The sequence below is a fragment of the Oncorhynchus mykiss genome, chromosome 12 (assembly GCF_013265735.2).
Source record: "Oncorhynchus mykiss isolate Arlee chromosome 12, USDA_OmykA_1.1, whole genome shotgun sequence".
Lineage (NCBI taxonomy): Eukaryota > Metazoa > Chordata > Actinopteri > Salmoniformes > Salmonidae > Oncorhynchus > Oncorhynchus mykiss.
In genome coordinates, this window is record NC_048576.1 from 66,983,798 (window position 1) to 67,006,412 (window position 22,615).

The following is a 22,615-nucleotide window of genomic DNA, read 5'->3' on the forward strand; positions in this document are numbered from 1 at the left end:
GCGATGCGCCTAGGGGAGGGATCTAATCTGGGCCCCGAAGAACGAGATGGGAATTGATTCGGAAGAGGAAGAGGAAGCGCGTTTGATAAGGACTCTCCCCGCTCCTGTACAAAGGACCAAAGACAGCTTTTTAAAAGTTACCTTTTTAAAAACTTGTTACGGAGGTGGTCCCTGCACAGGGACAGCTCAGCGGAAATTTCAGAGCGCCACCTATAGTACTCGAGTATAGTACTCAATAAATCTCAAACTTTCATAAAAATACACATGCAAGGTACTGAATTAAAGCTACACTCGTTGTGAATCTATCCACCAAGTCAGATTTGTAAAATGCTTTTCGGCGAAAGCATGAGAAGCTATTATCTGATAGCATGCACCCCCCCAAAATACCAGCACGACACGTAAACAACAGATTTTGCGGTAGCCGGCGCTACCCAAAACGCAGAAATAAAATATAAAACATTCATTACCTTGGACGAGCTTCTTTGTTGGCACTCCTATATGTCCCATAAACATCACAATTGGGTCTTTTTCCCGATTAAATCCGTCATTGTATACCCAAAATATCATTTGCTGAAGGCCAGTCTGATGCTGCAAAAAGCCCATTTACAAGACGCAACGTCACTTTTTAAAATTACAAAAGTCGCCTATAAACTTTTACAAATCACTTCAAACGACTTTTCTAAACCAACTTTAGGTATTAATAAACGTTAATGATGTATCAAATTGATCACGGGGCGATCTGTATTCGATAGCAGCAAGTCTGGAAATCATCGTCCATTTTTTCAGTTTCACAACATACTGTGGTGCGCCTCAAGAAAGGAGGGGTCTATTCGTGTTGTAACCAAGGATAAATGAGTCAAAAATTGACAGCAATGGCGACATCGTGTGGAAGCTGTAGGCGTTTACAGGGGATCCTCATTTATTTTAGGTCGCCTTAAACAATACAATGGCGGACGAATATTTTTTTTGTGTTTTTGGTAAACAGTTTTACCAGGGATTTTTACTCCTAAACACGTTCTGTTATAGCCACAGACCCGATTTAACCAGTTTTAGAGACTTCAGAGTGTTTTCTATACACACATACTTATCATATGCATATACTATATTCCTGGCATGAGTAGCAGGACTTTGAAATGTTGCGCGATTTTTTACAAAAAGCTGCGAAAATTCGCATCATCCATAACAGGTTTTAACATGTTTTCATGTCTTATAAATGTTTTACTTTTGTTAAATCATTTGTACACATTTGAAATGGCTTTTACAGAATTTATGTTTTTACAAAGAAAAGTACTTTTATTCATGGTTGTTTCTGTAGTTTTTAACAAATGTAAATGTAATATTCATATGCGGTGTTTTATGCTTTTATGCCGTTTTTAGGTGTATAAAATGATGTACAAAAATATATATCAGCTGTTTTAAAGGAAATGTAACAATAAAACTTTTCCAAAATAAATAAAAATTGTAAAAAGGATTTGAAGGTACAGTTGAAGTTTGAAGTTTACATACACTTACGTTTGAGTCATTAAAACTTGTTTTTCAACCACTCCACAAATTTCTTGTTAACAAACTGTAGGTTTGGCAAGTCGGTTAAGACATCTACTTTGTGCATGACACAAGTCATTTTTCCAACAATTGTTTACAGACAGATTATTTCACTTTTAATTCACTGTATCACAATTCCAGTGGGTCAGAAGTTTACATACACTAAGTTGACTGTACATTTAAACAGCTTGGAAAATTCCAGAAAATGATGTCATGGCTTTAGAAGCTTCTGACATCATTTGAGTCAATTGGAGGTGTACCTGTGGATGTATTTCATGGACTACCTTCAAACTCAGTGCCTCTTTGCTTGACATCATGGGAAAATCAAAAGAAATCAGCCAAGACCTCAGACAAAAACTGTAGACCTCCACAAGTCTGGTTCATCCTTGGGAGCAATTTCCAAACACATCTGTACCACATCTGTACAAATAATAGTATGCAAGTATAAACACCATGAGACCACGCAGCCGTCATACCGCTCAGGAAGGTGACGCATTCTGTCTCCTAGAGATGAACGTACTTTGGTGAGAAAAGTGCAAATCAATCCCAGAACAACAGCAAAGTACCTTGTGAAGATGCTGGAGGAAACAGATACAAAATTATCTATATCCACAGTAAAACTATATCGAAATAACGTGAAAGGTCACTCAGCAAGGAAGAAGCCACTGCTCCAAAACCGCCATAAAAAAGCCAGACTATGGTTTGCAACTGCACATGGGGACAAAGATCGTACTTTTTGGAGAAATGTCCTCTGGTCTGATGAAACAAACATTGAACTGTTTGGTCATAATAACCATCGTTATGTTTGGAGGTAAAGGGGGAAGCTTGCAAGCCGAAGAACACCATCCCAACCGTGAATCACGGGGGTGGCAGCATCATGTTTTGGGGGTGCTTTGCTGAAGGAGGGACTGGTGCACTTCGCAAAATTGATGGCATCATGAGAAGGACAATTGTGTGGATATATTGAAGCAACATCTCAAGACATCAGTCAGGAAGTTAAAGCTTGGTCGCAAATGGGTCTTTCCAAATGGACAATGATCCCAAGCATACTTCCAAAGCTGTGGCAAAATGGACAACAAAGTCAAGGTATTGGAGTGGCCATCACAAAGCCCTGACCTCAATCCTATAGAACATTTGTGGGCAGAACTGAAAAAGCGTGTGCGAGCAAGGAGGCCTACATACCGGACTCAGTTACACCAGCTCTGTCAGGAGGAATGGGCCAAAATTCACCCAACTTATTGTGGGATGCTTGTGGAAGGCTACCCGAAACGTTTGACCCAAGTTAAACAATTTAAAGGCAATGGTACCAAATACTAATTGTGTGTATGTAAACTTCTGACCCACTGGGAATGTGATGAAAGAAATAAAAGCTGAAATAAATAATTCTCTCTACTCTTCTATTTTGACATTTCACATTATCAGAATAAAGGGGTGATCCTAACTGACCTAAGCCAGGGAATCTTTACTATGATTAAATGTCAGGAATTGTGAAAAATTGAGTTTAAATGTATTTGGCTAAGGCGTATGTAAACTTCCTACTTCAACTGTATATATTCAAGATGTTAAATCATATAAATATAATCAGTACATACATAAAACGATATAAAATATTGAAGTTTAAAGCAATTCCACTGGGTCAAACTACGGTAAGAAGAGTAATTGGCTTACTTATCAAGAACCAATGAATAATAATACAAGAACAGCAAGCATGTACATTTTAAACCCAACAACAAGCATGTACAGTTTAAACCCAACAACAAGCATGTACATTTTAAACCCAACAACAATCATGTACCGTTTTAAACCCAAACAACAAGCATGTACAGTTTAAACACAACAACAAGCATGTACGGTTTAAACCCAACAACAAGCAAATACAGTTTAAACCCAACAACAAGCATGTACAGTTTAAACCCAACAACAAGCATGTACAGTTAAACCTGTCTGGCTTCTTAAGTAAGAAGGGTTAGCTAGCCCTACTGTTGGCTGTACTTATCAACACCAACAGGTTCAAGGGAGTTCATTACCTCCTCCACACTGATCCTCAACACGGGGGCCCCACAAGGGTGCGTCCTTAGTCCCTTCCTGTACTAGCTGTATACCCACGACTGCGTGGCCTCACACAGTTCCAACTCCATCATCAAGTTCACTGACAACAGTAGTAGGGGTGGCAGTTAGCCTTGTGGTTAGAGCGTTGGGCCAGTAACCGAAAGGTTGCTGGATCAAATCCCCGAGGTGACAAGGTACAAATATGTAGTTCTGCCCCTGAACAAGGCAGTTAACCCACTGTTCCCCGGTAGGCTGTGTTCGTAAATAAGAATTTGTTCTCATCTGACTTGCCTAGTTAAATAAAGGTTCATTTAAAATTAAAAAAGTAGACCTGATTACCAACAATGATGAGATGCCCTACAGAGAGAAGGTAGGCACTCTGACTGTGTGGTGCCAGGTAAGCAACCTCTCCCTCAATATCTGCAAAACAGGAGCTGATTGTGGACTTCAGGAGGAACCAGGTTGGGCATGCCCCCATCATCATCATCAAGTGGGCCGGACACTGTGGTGAAGAAGGCACGGCAGCAACTCTTCAACCTGAAGAAATGTCACCTGTCCCCAAGGGCCCTCACACTGTTTAACAGAAGCAACATTGAGAGCATACTTGAGCATACTTGTTGTCAAGGCTGTACAGAGGGTGGTACACTCAACCAAACGCATGCCCCCATCCTCCTACAACACCAGGTGTCGCAGGAAGATCATCAAGAACCTCAGGTACCTGAGCCATGACCTGTTCTCCCGCTTCCATCACTCAGATGTGGGCAGTATAGGAGTATCAAGGCAAAAACTATTCTACCCCCCCCCCAGCACATTTACACTGCCCCCACCCCCAAATGGACATTTACCATTGTTATAGCTGTAAATAAATATTATATTTTTGTAATCTTTCTTCATTCACTTCTCACTCCCCCCGACCCCCCACTGCTTCCCATATGACCATTCTACACCGCAACAGTTGTACATTTGTATATATAATTGTATTTTTTTCTCCTTCTTTACCTGCACTGTTGGAGCTCGGAGCATAAGAATTGTACTGTACCTTGCGATTACATCTGCGACCCTGTGCACATGACTAATAAACTAATCTAATCAAATCTAATGTGTACAGTATGTGTTTTAGTTATGTCACATCCAGGTCACTACTCACAGGAAGTTGTGTTTTTTGCATTATGGGGCGAGATAGGCTACTGTAGATAGAAGTCTTGTTGAACTTTGGTTTTAACTAAACAGTGATGCTAGCCCCAATAATATCCACCACACCCAATCACGTCGCTCACACATACAGACTTGTTTACCACCTGGGTACATAGTTAGGCTCCATGAAGTCAGGGACACAATCATAAACGCTGATACTGATCTTAAAGACCAGATACTCAAGCAGTCAGACAACACAAGTGTATATAAACAACGAGATGCACATATTGATGCAGTCTGTGAGGCATGCCATCGTGTAATTTAGTGTTGACGAAAAGAGTTCACTGACACACACACTGTCCGGAGTCAGAGAACATGCAGCTCTATTCCTTCCTTTTTTTGTGTGCGTGCTCAGCAAATAGCCTTTGCCGAGTCATCAGCAGCTGACTCTAGGCTCTTCAGTGGTACTAGTTTTTTTCCCACTCATCAATCTACACACAATGTCCCATACTGACAAAGTAAAAACAGGTTTTAAGACATTCTAGTTCATTTATAAAAATAAAACCTGGAATATCACATTTACATAAGCATTCAGATCCTTTACTCAGTACTTTGTTGAAGCACCTTTAGAAGCGATTACAGCCTCAAATCTTTTTGAGTATGACGCTACAAGCTTGGCACACTTGTATTTGGGGAGTTTCTCCCATTCTTCTCTGCATATCCTCTCAAGCTCTGTCAAGTTGGATGGGGAGCATCACTGCACAGCTATTTTCAGGTCTCTCCAGAGATGTTTGATCGGGTTCAAGTCTGGGCTCTGGCTGGGCCACTCAAGGACATTCAGAGACTTGTCCCGAAGCCGCTCTTGTGTTGTCTTGGCTGTGTGCTTTGGGTCGTTGTCCTGTTGGAAGGTGAACCTTCACCCCAGTCTGAGGTCCTAAGCACTCTGGAGCAGGTTTTCGTCAAGGATCTCTCTGTAATTTGCTCCGTTTATCTTTCCCTCGATCCTGACTAGTTTCCCAGTCCCTGCCACTGAAAAATATCCCCACAGCATGATGCTGCCACAACCATGCTTCACTGTAGGAATGGTGCCAGGTTACCTCCAGACGTGGCGCTTGGCATTCAGGCTAAAGAGTTTAATCTTGGTTTCATCAGACTAGTGAATCTAACCCGGAAGCTTATAAGAAATCCTGCTTAGACGAACCATCAAACTGGCAAAGAGTCAATACAGGACTAAGATCGAATCGTACTACACCGGATTTGACTCTCGTCAGATGTGGCAGTGCTTGTGTAACGGATGTGAAATAGCTAGCTAGTTAGTGGTGGTGCACGCTAAATAGCGTTTCAATCGGTGACGTCACTTGCTTTGAGACCTTGAAGTAGTGGTTCCCCTTGCTCTGCAAGGGCCGCGGCTTTTGTGGAGCGATGGGTAACGATGCTTCGTGGGTGACTGTTGTTGATGTGTGCAGAGGGTCCCTGGTTCGCGCCCAGGTATGGGCGAGGGACGGTTTAAAGTTATACTGTTACACTTGCAAACTGTTACAGACTACAAAGGGAAGCACAGCCGAGAGCTGCCCAGTGACACCAGACGAGCTAAAGTACTTCTATGCTCGCTTCGAGGCAAATAACACTGAAACATGCATGAGAGCACCAGCTGTTCCCGAAGACTGTGTGATCACGATCTCCGCCGTCGATGTGAGTAAGACCGTTAAACAGGTCAACATTCACAAGGCCGCAGGGCCAGATGGATTACCAGGACGTGTACTGCGAGCATGAGTTGACCAACTGGTAAGTGTCTTCACTGACATTTTCAAACTCTCCCTGTCTGAGTCTGTAATACCAACATAGTCCCTGTGCCCAAGAACAGATTTGAATTGTGTTCCTCATGGTCTGAGTGTCCTTTAGGTACCTTTTGGCAAACTCCAAGCGGTCTGTCATGTGTCTTTTTACTGAGGAGTGGTTCTGTCTGGCCAATCTACCATAAAGGCCTGATTGGTGGAGTGCTGCAGAGATGCTTGTAATTCTGGAAGGTTCTCCCATCTCCACAGAGGAACTCTGGAGCTCTGTCAGAGTGACCATTGGGTTCTTGGTCACATCCCTGACCAAGGCTCTTCTCCCCCGATTGCTCAGTTTGGCTGGGAGGCCAGCTCTAGGAAGATTCTTGGTGGTTCCAAATTTCTTCCATTTAAGAATGATGGAGGCCACTATGTTCTTGGGGACCTTCAATGCTGCAAAATTGTGTTGGTACCCTTCCCCAGATCTGTGCCTCGACAATCCTTTCTCTGAGCTCTACCGCCATTTCCTTCGACCTCATGGCTTGGTTTTTGCTCTGACATGCATCGTTAACTGTGGGACCTTATATAGACAGGTGTGTGCCTTTCCAAATAATTTCCAATCAGTTGGATTTACCACAGATAGACTCCAATCCAGTTGTCGAAACGTCTCAAGGATATTCAATGGAAACATTTGCAAAAATGTCTAAACACTGTGGCGGGGTTTTGTTATGGGATATTGTGTGTAGATTGATGAGGAAAAAATGTAATTTAATCAACTTTAGAATAAGGCTGTAACGTAACAAAATGTGGAAAAAGTCATGGTCCATTTCTGAATGGAAATTATCAGGTGGTGCATTACCCTCAGCACCCCCTTCTTCCCACAGCTATGTCCTCACCTTAGAGTCATATTGCAGTATGGATTGTATATTCATATGAAGCCATCAATAAGATTTTACATGGCATACAGCTGAAAGGTCATAAATGTCTTTTGGCATTTTGTCATCAGAAGTTAGTCAAGACGTTATCGAAATGTGGTCAACCCATTGAAATAACCTTATGAAACTCATCCTGCATGGAATACGGCTCAACCATTTAAGTGTGGGGCCTTTACTGTCCAGATATAGTTTACTACTTTGGGACACCCACCACTCAGTCATTCTCTAGACAGGTACTTGGTCCATTCGTACAGTACTGATGAACAGGAGCCAGGGGAAATAACATTAACACAGCGGTGCTTTGAACCGTTGGCAAAGACACGGGTGATTCGCATACCCAACCTTCCCCCCAACCAGTCTGCCCACACTAGATTCACCAGGGCTTTATGTAACCTGTCTGTCTGTGCGTCAGTGTTCCTCAACCTCTACCCGTCTGTTCATTCTTCCCTTGTTTCCAGTCTACCCACTCGGCTCTTATCTCACTGAGGTGCGTCAGTGTACCAGACATGGGCATTGCGGTTATAAAAATCGAATGCGGCCAAAGTCCCCACAAACACCCTGCATGTTGGGCGAAGTCTCCAGAAAGTCCCCTATGCACCACACCTCTCTCTAGTCTGCTAGCTCATTCATTCGAAATCATTCGTAAACAGTAGTGTAAAGTACTTCAGCAAAAATACTTTAAAGTACTACTACTTCAGTAGTTATTTGCAGTAACTGTACTTGACCTTTTATATTTTTGACAACTTTTACTTTTACTTCAATACATTCCTAAAGAAAACAATGTTATTTTTACTCCATACAGTTTCACTGACACCTAAAAATACTCGTTACATTTTGAATGTTTAGCTATGTTAGAACACATTAGCCAAATTATATTATGCATGAGTATAGGTCCCTATGTGCAACCGTTTTTTAAAACTAAGTTTGTTGTTACAGTTGCTATGCTAAGTGGTTTTGACCCATCTTTTAAGTTTAGATTTCTTTTATCATTGTCATTAGAAAATTGAAAACTATATTGTGCTATAAAAGCATAAACAAAGTGAAGGTAGTCAGAATTGAATGTCAACTCATCAATCTTACTCTGACGACCATCTGGGGGACGAGATAGTCCCCTACACTCTTAGAAAAAGGGTTTCAAAAAGACTGCAGAGGTTCGTCATATTTTGAATCACTTCTCTGATTGAGCTGGCGCAGACATAACGTTCACCGCCGCCTCATATAACATATAGGCCTGACCAACCACGTCCACAAACGGCTGCTGTGCAAAACGTTCTAAAATGAGAGGAGTACAGTAGTTTGACTCAGTGCGCTGCCTCGCACACACACATACACACCTATACTTTCCAGGAATGTACCCTTTCCAAGAAGAGGAAATCAGTTGGAAAGTGAATGAATAAACATCTGCAGAAGAAACGCATTATGAAGCCATCCCAAGTTACCCGTTGTTGAAATATAAATCTTGCATGAAGCAACGGGAAATGTAAGAAAAAAAATGCTATGGTGATTTCATTTTGTACTGTACATACTATACATATAACTGTATAAGCAACAGCTGAAGGCCCAACATTCTAATTCTGTAGATTTGTAGTGAGTCCCACAAAGACGCCAATTCAACACTCATGAGGTGCCTTTGAAGGCAGTGGAGAAACAGTACTTGATATAACTCAGGTCTATATCTCCATGCATGGTAGGCTCCTGGCTCCTACACTTGTTTTTCTCTCTTGAAGAGACAGTTACATAAAGCTGGGCCGTGCTCTCCTCTCTGATTGGTTACAAGGGTGCCGCCAGACGGGTCAAGATTGATTGCTTCCCGCATCAGGCTCTCTCCATCCCGCCCCCTTGTTCTCTGATAGTATGTATATGTTTAACTGTTCTAGGAAATAGGAAGAGCAGACTGTAGAGCTGAAATGCTGAGACTGACTCTGGATCAGCACAGCAAGTCACAGCATTGCCCTTAACAGAAGGCTGCTTATTTAGCAGGTATGACTGACCTTTGACCTTAGCTGTGACGTACAGTATCGAACCACTGCCACAGTTGTTCATGCATGTGTTTGTTTTTTAATCAAGACAAGAAAAATAACTTCATTATTTGACATTATTTATTTTACCTAATCACTTTCTTCATACAAATAAGACATTCGAAATGTACATTTTCTTCAATTCAAGTAAAATACAAACCAAACTAGCGTTCTGGCTTGATTAGAAGATACTCAGTTGACTGGGTCAACTGTAACTAGGGATGCGCACACATCTGGACCAATAGTGTATTTTAAAGCAGGACAAACTTTCACTAAAGTGGTACCAGTAACAAACTTCTACAGTGCAGTCATCCATCTTAGAAAAGGTATCTCCACATTTTCTTCTACATGCTACATCAAGCTATTCACACAGGCAAGGAATTCCATCCAACACAATTATAAACTGAGAGGTCACATAGGCCTATGTGTTGGTTCTATTTTGGGGTTTGTTGTTTCAAGGAGTTTAATTGTATTAGAAACTTTCAGTTTTAGATATTGATTCACCAAGTTTCCAACAGTTCTACACTTTTCCCCAGTTCTCTCATCATCGCGATTCTAATTCTAGTAAGGCTATATGAACACAAACCATACATTCTTGCACGCGTTTTGGACATTTTGTTCAAGCTAATGGAAAGAAAACAATGTTGCCTATACATTTTTCTCACTGACCAATCCACACAAAAGTAGGTCCATATACAATACATGATTTTTATACCAGGAAAACAATGACTAATGGGCTAATATTCGTGAACAATCTGTTGTCTGCATGCATAGGCAATTATCAAGGAAATTAGAAGGACATTAGAATGTTTGATGTTTGAAATGTTGGCCACTTGGCAATAGGCACTCATTATCTTTAATACACGTTTGCCATACTGTGTGATGCAGTCGAGTAGTTATGTTGCTACAACTTCAATCTTCATAACAGGTTATAACCGGACATAGCTGCTCTGACTAACAAAGGGTGGTGCCAACAAGGCTAACCAGACGCTGGCTGTCTCCATGCTTTACAACACTGATAACGGCTAAGTAACACCCCCTTTGTGTGTTCTCCATACTCTTACAAGGATTTGAAATGATGCGACCTCCACTGAAACAATCCTCAAATGAAGTGGCTATTCTCCACAGTGAATACCATCATGACTACGTACTTCACCTAAACCTTCAAAGCTCTGTAATTGTCAATCCCATGTTCCACTGGAATGACAAGATCTCCCACTTGCGCCTTCGTTTTTTTTCTCCTTCTCTGACCATCTATCTTTGCCAGGATCCATTTTTCACACCTTCCCTCCTTCACTTTCAGGCTCCCCTCCTTTACTGTCAACCCCAAATCCAGGTGTTCTAAGTGGGGTAGGAGGCTCCCGCTAAGGGCCTTGGTGTGGGATGGAACACACTGATCAGACTGTATAGCAATTTGGGGAGCAGGGTAGTTTGAGATCTACAATCACTTGCACTTTGGAAGATGGCCTTTCTAAGGCACTGGTTCAATCCCCTGTCCCTGAACCCCCTTCCTAGGAACACAACTTTAGTGGGGACAGGAAGTGAGTGGGTTTCCCACTTCCTGAAACAGGACACCACCAGGGGCTTTAAAGCTGTGCAATCAGAGGTTTCTTCCCTTCTAGACTTTCTCCAGCATTGGTTCACAACGTCTTTCCCCCACCACCACGTCAACATTAGGTCCCATTGAGATTTGGCCCTTTTTCTCTCTCCTTAGGGCTTAAGGTAATTGAAAGGTCAAAGTTCACTTGGCGACTCTGTATATGGCCAGGTCCAGAGGTTCCTTACTGGGAACACACCAGTCATCTGCCTCCAGGTTAACTTTGTAGTGTTTCAGAGCTGTCTTGTTGAACACAGGAAGCCTCTCCACTGAATCTGTGGACAATGCCTGAGGGAGAGAGTGGGGGATGGAAGATAGAGTTAGCAATTAGCATGTCTAGGGATGTGACAACCTACTACCTCTTTTTACACCTCAGATACTAATAACCTACTAATAATAAGTAGTTGCCTCTTACCTTCATGTGAATGACAGCGTCAGTGCCATGACCCTCCATCGAGTATAACTGCAGGTCTCCCTGGAAGTAACGCGCGTAGAGGCGCGAAATGGGAAGCCCATAGCCAAAACCAGCCTGGAGGGACACACAATAGGGGAAATGTTATGGCTAACAAAAATACATTGACATAGTTGGAACTATTAGCACAATTAAAAATAGGATCTTTGGCCTCAAGGTACAGAAATGCTGCTAAAGAAAACAAGGTTATCTAGTCGTAAGTATGGCGCCTGTGCGGTTTAGGTTCTGTGAGGTTATATAAGTAAATGTGTGTGTATCACTCACCAGTGGGGCCCGGTGATTGTCACCGAAGTCGGGTCTGGGAGCTGTGGAGTACATGTAGCTGAAGAGTGTCTCAATCTTTCTTAAGGGGACACCACCACCCCTATCCATCACCTAAAAGAGAGAGAGAGAGAGAAAGAGAGAGAGACAGAGATTACACCTCAGCTCAAACCCATTTATTGACATTATCTCAAATGTTGTATTTTTCAATCTGGGTCTATTTAAGTAGAGCTAACACCAACTAACACTACATATTGGGCAAGAATACATGAAAAAAAAATCCTATTATATAAACCTGGGATTAGAACATTGGGCCAGAGAGAAGAAAATGCTGAGGTCATTAGGAATAATAATCAAGGCATCTAGTGCAGAGGTGAGCAGATGGACCGGGTGGTGGAGGTGGATTATGAGAGGATTTAGCTCAATTCATTGAGATAGCCATAGTTTCACATTCACCACTGCTAAGATTCTAATTGGGGGAAAGGTTAACAATATCAACCAATAGCAGCTTTAGTTAATCCCTTACTAAATATAGCTTTATATACTTTGTCCAATCCTGTTAATGAGAGCATGGCTCAGTGGCTCTGCATTAATCATTGACAAGAATGATGCCTTGGATAACTCAATTAAGGCTGTAATAGGGGGTGAACAAGGCTGAGAGCACAATGGAGAGAGAGGTAAGCTACGGCACAACATTACAGCCAGCATCATCTTTCTCTTAGAAACCGTTGGGTTGTTTCAACTAAGAATTTGAGGTGGTTATGCAGCGAGGGAGTTTCAATGAATAACAGGATTGGGTTTAAGGTTAGAGGTCACATACTGTATGTAGGCCTATGTGTTGGTTTTATTTTGGGTTTGTTGTTTCAAGGAGTTTAACTGTATTAGAAATGTTCAGTTTTAGATATTGGTTCACCAAGTTCCCAAAAGTTCTACACTTTGCCCCAGTTCTCTCATCATCGCGATTCTAATTCCTACAAGGCTATATGAGCACTGTGATTGGAAGTCTGCCCTGTCACTCACCTTGATTGACAGGTCCTCTCCGCCAAGGGCCACCATGACTCTGATGGGTGGGAGGTTGTGGCTGACTTCATGGGTCTCAATTGTAGCTCTCATGGCATTCTGGGGGACATCAGAAGAGAACGTCCAGGTGTTTGTCAACACATAACATCTGACCAAACATCATCATACTTTGATATTACTGTACTAAAGTCTTGCAGCCAATGTCCTCCCTATCATACATTTTGAGTTTTAAAATATCATTATATGGGCTCACCTTGAAGAGCTCAAACAGCATGTGGTAGAGATGGGAGGGGATATAAGTGATCTGGATTGGATCTCTGGCATTGTTGGCTGAAAAGGAAATGATAAGACACTATGAAGTGCGCATAATTGCATTCGTTTATTTCCCTATAGCTACTAACGTAATGCATGTGATGGCATTTAGCTTTTAAGATAATGTGTTAGTTTATTTTCTTCAAATTGACATTAATTGTGAGGGTGTGTAGAGGCCTGCTGTGCTTACAGTTCATCACCCTTAGCTCCAGCTCAGGGGCCCCGAGGTAGTACTGCTCACAGAGCATCTTGGCACTCTCAAACGCATCTGGAGAGAGAGAGACGAGAAGGAATGATAGAAAGAAATGTAATTAGCTGTTTCCGGCTCTCACTCCGCAAACAAAAATGGACATGATCGCCAAATGTAGGTAGAGACACTCTTTGTGAGTTACCGGCTTCAAATAAACAGAATAAGCACTTCCAACTGGGTCTTTCTATCCCCCTACCACCTCATTTTCACCTCAGACCAATGTAATGAGTAAGCCCAAAAGACTGGTTCTCTTACCTCGAATCACTTCAGTGACATCACACAGGGAGTCAATGCACCCGATGGTGTTAGGGTGGGCTGGGTTGGTGTTCCCGTCGAAAACAAGCGCTGCAGAGAAAAAGGGGACAAGGGGAGGAGGCAAGGAAAAGGGGGAAGAGTTAGAATGTTACGTGTGATGGACCAATTCCAAAATGTTTTGGTGAACGATTGAAAAAGGCAAGACTGGGCAGGAGAGAACGGGCAAGGCCCAGTTCTGTTTGAATGACCTTGGACAAATAGTGTTGAGGTGGGGGGGGGGGGGGGGGGGGTCCAAACCCTATGAGCAGTTTAACCTGTTTTTCATTGGCTTCATAAGAGCTGACAACACAAATTACTATCCTACTATAGTCGGAACATTCTAGAGGCAAAACAAGTAAAGTGAGGTCTTTATTTTCATAACAACCCTATTTCCTGTCCCATAGTCAGGCCTCCGGGCTGAGACTGTCAAAAAAAGTCTACCTCAGCATGTGCAAGTACCTCTGCCAGTCTTTCCATGCCAACCCTTGTATAGCTGGTTGCCAGCACAATTAGAACACTACTTGGATGTGTGTCAAGACTAACAGTGTAAGCATTAATCTAAGCTTCAAACGGCTTGCTCAATGCCAGGGCCAAATTGTTGCATTGCATTATGCTTGAGTTGCAAGTTCAGTTAAGGGGAACTGGATTGGTCAAGGCCAAACTGATTTAGGCGAATCGCTGTCAACCATCAGCAACAGCTATTCACTAAGAATTGCTCCTCTGGAATTGGTGAGAGGTTGGCAAGTCCCAAAAACACATCCCCTAAACTATGTTTGAAATTAAACAGTTGCTTTAACTGACAAGCTTATTTTGAATTGATCAATGAGGAATGCATGTGACCTCAGAGGCGGGACTTACTGTGCTGGTTGATGAGCATGCGGATGGAGATACGGCTCATGTAGAATCGGTCCAGGAAGTACTGGATGTTCTGGCTAGTGACCGGGTCCTGGCCAAAGGTGTCTTTGTACTCAATGACGCCCTGCGCCATAGTGGGCACCACATCATTGTGCCTGTTCCTAATGGTCTCCAGGGACTCAACAAATCTGGAGAAAGGGAGCGAAAGGGGGCTGTCAATCTTAGACGTTAACAATCCCCCCCAACATGCAATAACTAGCTAGTTTTTCAGAGTTAGGATGAATAATATATGCCATTTAGAAGACGCTTTTATCAAAAGCGACTCACCAGTCATACATTTCACGTACAGGTGGCCACAGTGGGAATCAAACCCGCAACCCTTGGCATTGCAAACACCACGCTCTACCGATTGAGCCACACAGGACCACAATACGGAGGAGTTAGCAGAAGCAGGTGAAAACTTACGATTGCAAGACACTGTGGTCGTCTGGGCTCTTGTCAAGGAAGTCCAAGATCTCCATAAGGCTTTGGATGTACCTAGAAGAGAGAGAAGGAAGAGATCATTTGGTGACCTTACTATTGCCACGTTACAATCAAACAGACTTTTTGTCAACATTTGTTTAAACACCTAAAAACATTGATTCTCAATAGTAAAGCAAAAGGCTATTGGGTCTCAGGCTCTGTCAATAGAGACTGTCAGTAGATAGGGAAGGTACTTTGGCACTGTTCCTTTTCCAGTTGGCTTTTGGATCAGCTAGGTGCCATTCCTGCATCGCTCTGATACCAGGACACCCCTCATCCGTCTCGCATTGCTAGGCACATTTTGTGTGTGTGTGTGTGTCTCAATATGTCCATGTGTTTCTAATGCACAGCAGTAGTAAATCTACTCCACTGAGACTCATATGCTGCTTAAGGACAGCACAGTGAGCCTCTTCCGTCCAACTAAATCAAGTCAACGTGAGCCTTAATTTCTGCACAGGCTTTTCCTTCCAGCCTGCTTCTCATCATAACATTCAGTCATAGCAATAAAATAAACCAAAGAATACCTTAGAGTGTAAAATCATGTTATAACATAGAAGTGCAATAAAATGGCATGATCAAATTGAGTTAAGGCATTCTAATGCACATACTAAAACCTTAGATTTCTGCCCTTTATTTTTTTTCGTAAAAGTTATTGTGTGTCTTTCAAAGTGCATTAGGCTTTAATTGGCTATTACACAAGTGCAATGGTACAGTTTGCACTTGAAGTTCCCCTTTCGCACTCGAGCGCGCGTAGCAGTGGTGGACGTAGGCTACTGTACTTCCCCCCTCGTTTCAACTGTTCCTGCCAAGACAGCCGTTAGTCGAAAACAACGAGGGGAGGGGAGGGAACTGGGACAAAGTTCACAGCGCGAGTGAGTGGCGCACAGCTGGGACACTAGAGCTATGCTGGCCTGTCCTGTGCATTGGCCAAATGGCCATAACAACAATGTTGCTTAATCAAACCCCAAGTATGTACGCTATGCTGCAAACAATAAACACGTTTGTGCTGACACTATAGGACAATATATTATAGTATATTATAGGGCGACATTTTAGGCTACTGTCCCGTTAAAAGTTTACGTTTTCACACACAAAGCGAGTTATGTAAAACATTTCCGGATAAGTTCCTGATTGCTCTTGCTGGCTCTTACCAGCGTTGCACCAGCTGCACGGATGGTGTGGTCAACAACCGGTCCGGTAAGAGGTTGAGCTCTTTCATGATGTTGGACAACCGGACGGGGAGTTCTTGTCTGAGGAAGGCAAAGGATGTCTTCTCGCAGGCATTTGTAGAACCTGGAGATGGTGGGTGTCAACGTTAGATAAGCTAGAGCAAAAGTGTTTGAGGAAATATCGAAACAATTGTGTAATAATAATAGCTATTATTTTTCATCCTCATCATCATCTGTGCATGCCAAACTATGGCCTATTCAGACAGGCTTCTGCCTATTCCTTCAGTCTCTTGTATCGTTACTGAAAACAATGGTAACGTTGTACCCTACATTTAAACATTATAATTGGCTAGCTGGAACAACCCGGTTTCCTTATGTAAACATGTTCAGTACATGTGACTGCTGTTTGTGGTCAAACTTGAACCAGCCTACATCCGTATGTAGTATTGTTTGGACATGAGACAACGCAGTGTAAACAACTATAATTTGATATCTAATTACCATATTCAGCGTTGTAGTTTAGATTGAGATTACACCACTATGTCGTTTATGGTTTAATCACCATTTTATTTACATTTGCTACCATCTATTATTCTGCAAGCTAGCAAAACATACAATAACATCCCTCTCTATCAGTGTGCACGACACTGAAATTAATATTGTAACATTGTGTCGCTCGAATTCTTTGCAGAGCAACATTATGACATTGTTGTTCAAAATTATGCTGTTGGGTTTGCATTCTACTCACCGAAATCCAAGAATTGCTTCATAGACAAAGGTGATGGTGAGAATTTGGAGAAATGGTCTATATGCTTTGGCACGTTTGCCAAAGCAGCGTTCTTCATCAGGAATCTGACAAACTTCATTATGCAAGGCAAATAAAAACTCCTCTGATAGTAAAGAAAAATAGAAATGTCCGTTCAGAATACAAGACGTATAGCTGCTGTCAGTTTAGGTCTGTCTCGAGTGTTTACGTACCAATGTTGATTTTCTGAAGATTGCGATAGTCGGAATTGTCTTGAAGTAGACTTCTCCAGCCAATAGCATTGCTTTATGCGCAGGACTGGCCAATGAGAGTGGGCGGTGGGTGCGCAGTGCTTGGAAACCCACCCCACAAGATATGGTCAACAACCCAACAGGGGCATGATGAGGGAGTTGACAGATTGTTTATGCCACCTCCAATTTACATAACCTCAATTAACCTACTGGTAGCCTACATCTGTCGCCTGTCTGGAAATAATCTCTGTTATGCTGTTGACAACCTCAACAAGGTGACGTTCATGGATGGTAGCCTACTGCTGTCCAGAAAACAAGGGCTCAATTTGAATGTTACTGTGAATGCAGGGCATAGGTTATCGCATTATAATTGATAGCTTATTTAAATATTTCCACATTCCTGTGTTCATTTTACTTGGAAGAATGTTCACCATGGCATCAACCCCAAAAACGGGTTAACCTGTTTGTTTTGGATTTGGATCCCCATTAGCAGACAACTTGTGGGTTCAATACTGTACAAAAATACTTTACATGTTTACAGTAATGGTATCAATACCTGGTCAAGGAGCACTGAACTTCACACACCCTCCATTCCAGTCAGAGAGGGGTAAAGAAAAAACAAGTCAAGACCATCACAACAAGCTCACATATCTGGTGGACTAGGCTCTGCAAAAAAAAAAAATCAGAAGGAATTTGAGTCATTTGCAACAAAAAAAAAAAAGAATGAAGTACATTACTAGAAAGTTATTGATTTCTTCCTGCTCGTTACCGTGTAGAAAATAGAACATATAATCCCTTAGACAATACCAGGCAAATACAATCTAAAACAGGAGTGTAAAATCAAGTGGTGCCATTTGTATGCTATAGTAGTAAACACGCCACCATAATCCTTTTATGGTGTTCATTCACAACAATGTGAGAGTTTATGGAGTGGGCGCGCCACCGTGTTTCCATAACAAGGTTAAAAACACAACATAGAAAAGACAGAGCATGTGTTTCCATCAACAAGGTGAGGCGCGGGACAGAGCATAGATAGAGAGAATAGATAGGGAGAGAGAGAACAGGCTTGGGTTTATGGTCAATGACAACAGCAGCAGTGAGGGACGGGAGTCTATTGGTTAGAGTTGGCTGCTTATACCAGAGGCAGAGGGCTCGAATTGAGGACGACTGGCTACTATTCTGAACTTTGTGTGGTGAGCTTTCTGGCACCCAGAGCTGATGAGGCATCAGCCAAGTGGTGATAAACAGACTGGAAGAGGAGTGGCTATAAGACTCAGGCTGGTTTCCACACTTGCCCTCTACAAGATCATCAGCAGACTCCATCATCTAGCATCCTCTGTCCAGCTCCCTTCGCACAAACCATGAACTGACCCTCTCTATCTGCAGAGGATGCAGCTTTCAAAGGCTTGGCCTCTATTGGTTGACCCGTCATGACATATTACTTGTTTGTTATTTTGCTCTTGGAGCGCTTTGATATTCTATGAAAAGCGCTTTAGAAATGGAATAAATTATTGTTCATTATCACCAGCTAAATTCCACTATAGCGTGTGTGTGTGTGCGCGCTCGTGTGTTTGAGAGAGAGAGATACAGAGCGAGAGAGAGAGAAAGACAGTGAGTCTGGGGATTCTACCCTCTTTTCGGACAGGGTGTGGGCATGATCGTCCAATGAGATGGTGAGAATTCATCCTAATACAGCATGTAGACAAGAGGGCACAGTTAATCCAGTTGACCAGCACCTGTCTTTTGATGTAGCTACATAGCTATGTTTACTCGTTAGCTAGCTTGTGAAGGGATGTGACGAGACAGCGTGACGAGGAGAGGAAGAGTTGAAGTATCATGTGTCATTTAGAGTGATTAGTTGTTGTGGTAGTGTACTATAAACACAGGGCAGTGATCCAGTTAATCGGACCAGCAGACATGAGGGACCTTGCTCATAGTACAGGATTATGTAACAATCAGTTGGACCAGTACACCATGTGCAGGGAATAGTATACTGCCCTGCTGCTTTGACAGTGTTAGCTGTATAGCCTACTAGTCTGCAAACCGTAGAGCCTGCCTACACAGTAGTGTCCTAACCGTCTAAAGTTCACCAGTGTTGTCATATATACACTAAAGGAGGTCAAATTAAAGTTCCTATACAGTGCAATATACACAATGTTGCTCAATGTTGTTGTGGGCCCAAACAAGAGAGAGGGATAGGAATATGTTGATTACGCAATACAGTATATATCAGTATGGAGCGCACTAGTTGCTAAATGTCCTCATACTGAAATGCTGTAAGCACATACAGTAGCACAAAGGCCCATTGCTAGTCAATGGATACTCGCTTTTGCAGGCCAACAAGCAATGCACCAACCTATTGCTTTGCCCGTGGCCTGCGGGGGAAATGACAAAAACATTTGATCTGAGTGAACAGTCAATTGGTTAACAAGGTCGGGTGTATTAACTTGCATTTAGCTAGCACCACTTTTTAGAGAAATAGCATTTATATACGTATTCTGTATTTCTATGTTAACCATTTTGAGTAGTAATAGCTAATACTATGGACGTTTGATGACCACTGTTAGATTAGATGACTTTATTAGTTATGAATGTAAAAAAAAAAAAAATGAAAATCATCTTCCTGGTCCTTCATCATGGTCCTTCACCCTCCTCTTGCTATAGAAACAGTGTTGTACTGGACCAGAGTTAACTGGAAATAATGTCAGAGGAGATGAGACAGGTCTTGCCCAATTTGTCCAAATGTCGGATCCTAGGAAAGATCCTTGTCACAGTGCATCACTCAGCACTCTAGACCACACATTTCAACACGTTTAATCGTCAAATTAGGTGACGAACAGAAACAGGTATTAATAACCTGTATTAATATATTAATATAATATGAATAACCATGTATTAATAGACTGTAAATGGCGTACACTTATTAATAATATCATGCTTGGAAACGATTGGCCCAGTACACTGATCTCTCTTAGAAAGCCCCTCTCCCTCGACCTCTCACCCAGTTAAAACAACCCTCTCCCCTTCTACCCAGCCCAATATAGTTTGTTCACATGGAAAAGACAAGCTGTGGTCAAGTGGGAAGCGCCATGGTAATATATTTTGGGATGCCAATCATTCAGCATCCATTGAAACCCAAGAAGTGACAGGGCACAAATACATGTAAGGAGTCAGGGATGGTTTTCTTGAAAGACTTTCCTCTTGAAGGACAATACACATCCTCAATCAATGTATCAACCAATGTATGTTTACCCAGTACCTAGTAAACATTTGCTTTTTCAAATGGTAAAGTCATTAAATATGCATTTACCATTATTGATATACTTCTCATACCGCTCAGGAAGGAGACGCGCTCTGTGTTTTAGAGATGAATGTACTTTGGTGCGAAAAGTGCAAATCAATCCCAGAACAGCAGCAAAGGACCTTGTGAAGATGCTGGAGGAAACAGGTACAAAAGTATCTATATCCACAGTAAAACGAGTCCTATATAGACATAACTTAAAAGGCCGCTCAGCAAGGAAGAAGCCACTGCTCCAAAAACCGCCATAAAAAAGCCAGACTATTATTTGCAACTGCACATGGGGACAAAGATCGTACTTTTTGGAGAAATGTCCTCTGGTCTGATGAAACAAAAATAGAACTGTTAGGCCATAATAACCATCGTTATGCGTGGAGGGAAAAGGGGGAGGCTTGCAAGCCGAAGAACACCATCCCAACCGTGAAGCACAGCAGCATCATGTTGTGTTGGTGCTTTGCTGCAGGAGGGACTGGTGCACTTCACAAAATTGATGGCGTCATGAGGAAGGAAAATTATGTGGATATATTGAAGCAACATCTCAAGACATTAGTCAGGAAGTTAAAGCTTGGTTGGAAATGGGTCTTTCCAAATGGACAATGACCCAAAGCATACTTCCAAAGTTGTGGCAAAATGGCTTAAGGACAAAGTCAAGGTATTGGAGTGGCCATCACAAAGCCCTGACCTCAATCCTTTTTTGTGGGCAGAACTGAAAATCGTGTGCAAGCAAGGAGGCCTAAAACCCTGACTCAGTTACACCAGCTCTGTCAGGAGGAATGAGCCAAAATTCACCCAACTTATTGTGGGAAGCTTGTGGAAGGCTACCCGAAACGTTTGACCCAAGTTAAACAATTTAAAGGCAATGGTACCAAATACTAATTGAGTGTATGTAAACTTCTGGCCCACTGGGAATGTGATGAAAGAAATACAAGCTGAAATAAATCACTCTATTATTATTCTGACATTTTACATTCCTAAAATAAAGTGGTGATCCTAACTGACCTAAGCCAGGGAATTTTTACTTGGATTAAATGTCAGGAATTGTGAAAAACAGAGTTTAAATGTATTTGGCTAAGGTGTATGTAAAGTTCCAACTTCAACTGTACATACAGTATGTGGACATCCCTTCAAATTAGTGGATTCGGCTATTTCAGCCACACACGTTGCTGACATGTGTATAACATCGAGCGCACAGCCATGCAATCTCCATAAACAAACATTGTCAGTAGAATGACCTTACTGAAGTGCTCAGTGACTTTCAACTGGCATAGTCATAGGATGCCACCTTTGCAAGAAGTCAGTTCATCTAATTTCTGCCTTGCTAGAGCTGCCCCGGTCAAATGTAAGTGCTGTGATTGTTAAGTGGAAATGAACAACAACTCAGCCGCGAAGTGTACGGGACCGCCGAGTGCTGAAGTGCGTAGCACATAAAAACCGTCTGTCCTCAGTTACAACATTCACTAACAATTTCTAAACTGCCTCTGGAAGCAACGTCAGCACAAGAACTGTTTGTCCTGAGCTTCATGAAATGGATTTCCATGGCCGCCCACACGCCTCAGATCACCATGCGTCATGCAAAGCGTCAGCTGGAGTGGTGTAAAGCTCGCCAACATTGGACTCTGGAGCAGTGAAAACGCGTGATGAATCACGCTTTACAATCTGGCAGTCCGACGAACGAATCTGGGTTTGGCGGATGCTAGGAGAACACTACCTGTCCGACTGCATAGTGGCAACTGTAAAGATTGGTGTAGGAGGAATAAAGGTCTAGGGCTGATTTTAATGGTTTGGGCTAGGCCCCTTAGTTTCCCTTAGAAAGGGAAATCTTAACGCCACAGCATACAATGACATTCTAGACGATTATGTGCTTTCAACGTTGTAGCAACAGTCTGGGAAGGCCCTTTCCTGTTTCAACATGACAATGCAATATGAATGGGCTCCCGAGTGGCGCAGCGGTCTAAGGCACTGCATCTCAGTACTAGAGGTGTCACTACAGACCCTGGTTCGATTCCAGGCTGAATCACAACCGGCCATGATTGGGAGTCCCATAGGGCGGCGCACAATTGTCCCAGCGTCATCCGGATTTGGCCGGGGTAGGCCCCCCATTGTAAATAATAATTTGTTT

At 42.5% G+C, this 22,615-nt stretch overlaps 1 protein-coding gene across 1 annotated transcript; it reads right to left on the reverse strand.

Annotated features, from left to right (window-relative positions):
* Positions 1 to 9,513: 9,513 nt before the first annotated feature.
* On the reverse strand, positions 9,514 to 17,235 carry LOC110538080 (pyruvate dehydrogenase (acetyl-transferring) kinase isozyme 2, mitochondrial). Its single transcript, XM_021624651.2, has 11 exons — positions 16,951 to 17,235; positions 16,185 to 16,326; positions 14,977 to 15,048; positions 14,515 to 14,699; positions 13,618 to 13,707; positions 13,303 to 13,380; positions 13,054 to 13,130; positions 12,801 to 12,899; positions 11,784 to 11,894; positions 11,463 to 11,576; positions 9,514 to 11,335 (listed from the first exon to the last, which is right to left on the reverse strand). The coding sequence occupies exons 1-11, from the start codon at positions 17,066 to 17,068 to the stop codon at positions 11,192 to 11,194; spliced, it is 1,230 nt and encodes a 409-aa protein (XP_021480326.1). The 5' UTR covers positions 17,069 to 17,235; the 3' UTR covers positions 9,514 to 11,191.
* Positions 17,236 to 22,615: the final 5,380 nt, after the last annotated feature.

Bases quoted from the DNA above. Each gene is read 5' to 3' on its own strand.
- LOC110538080 (XM_021624651.2), bottom strand. From the start codon at position 17,068: ATGAAGTTTGTCAGATTCCTGATGAAGAACGCTGCTTTGGCAAACGTG. The intron at 14,700-14,976 runs GTAAGTTTTCAC...CCCTTTCTCCAG, and splicing joins GACCACAGTGTCTTGCAATC to ATTTGTTGAGTCCCTGGAGA. The intron at 11,336-11,462 runs GTAAGAGGCAAC...TCTCTCCCTCAG, and splicing joins ACGCTGTCATTCACATGAAG to GCATTGTCCACAGATTCAGT.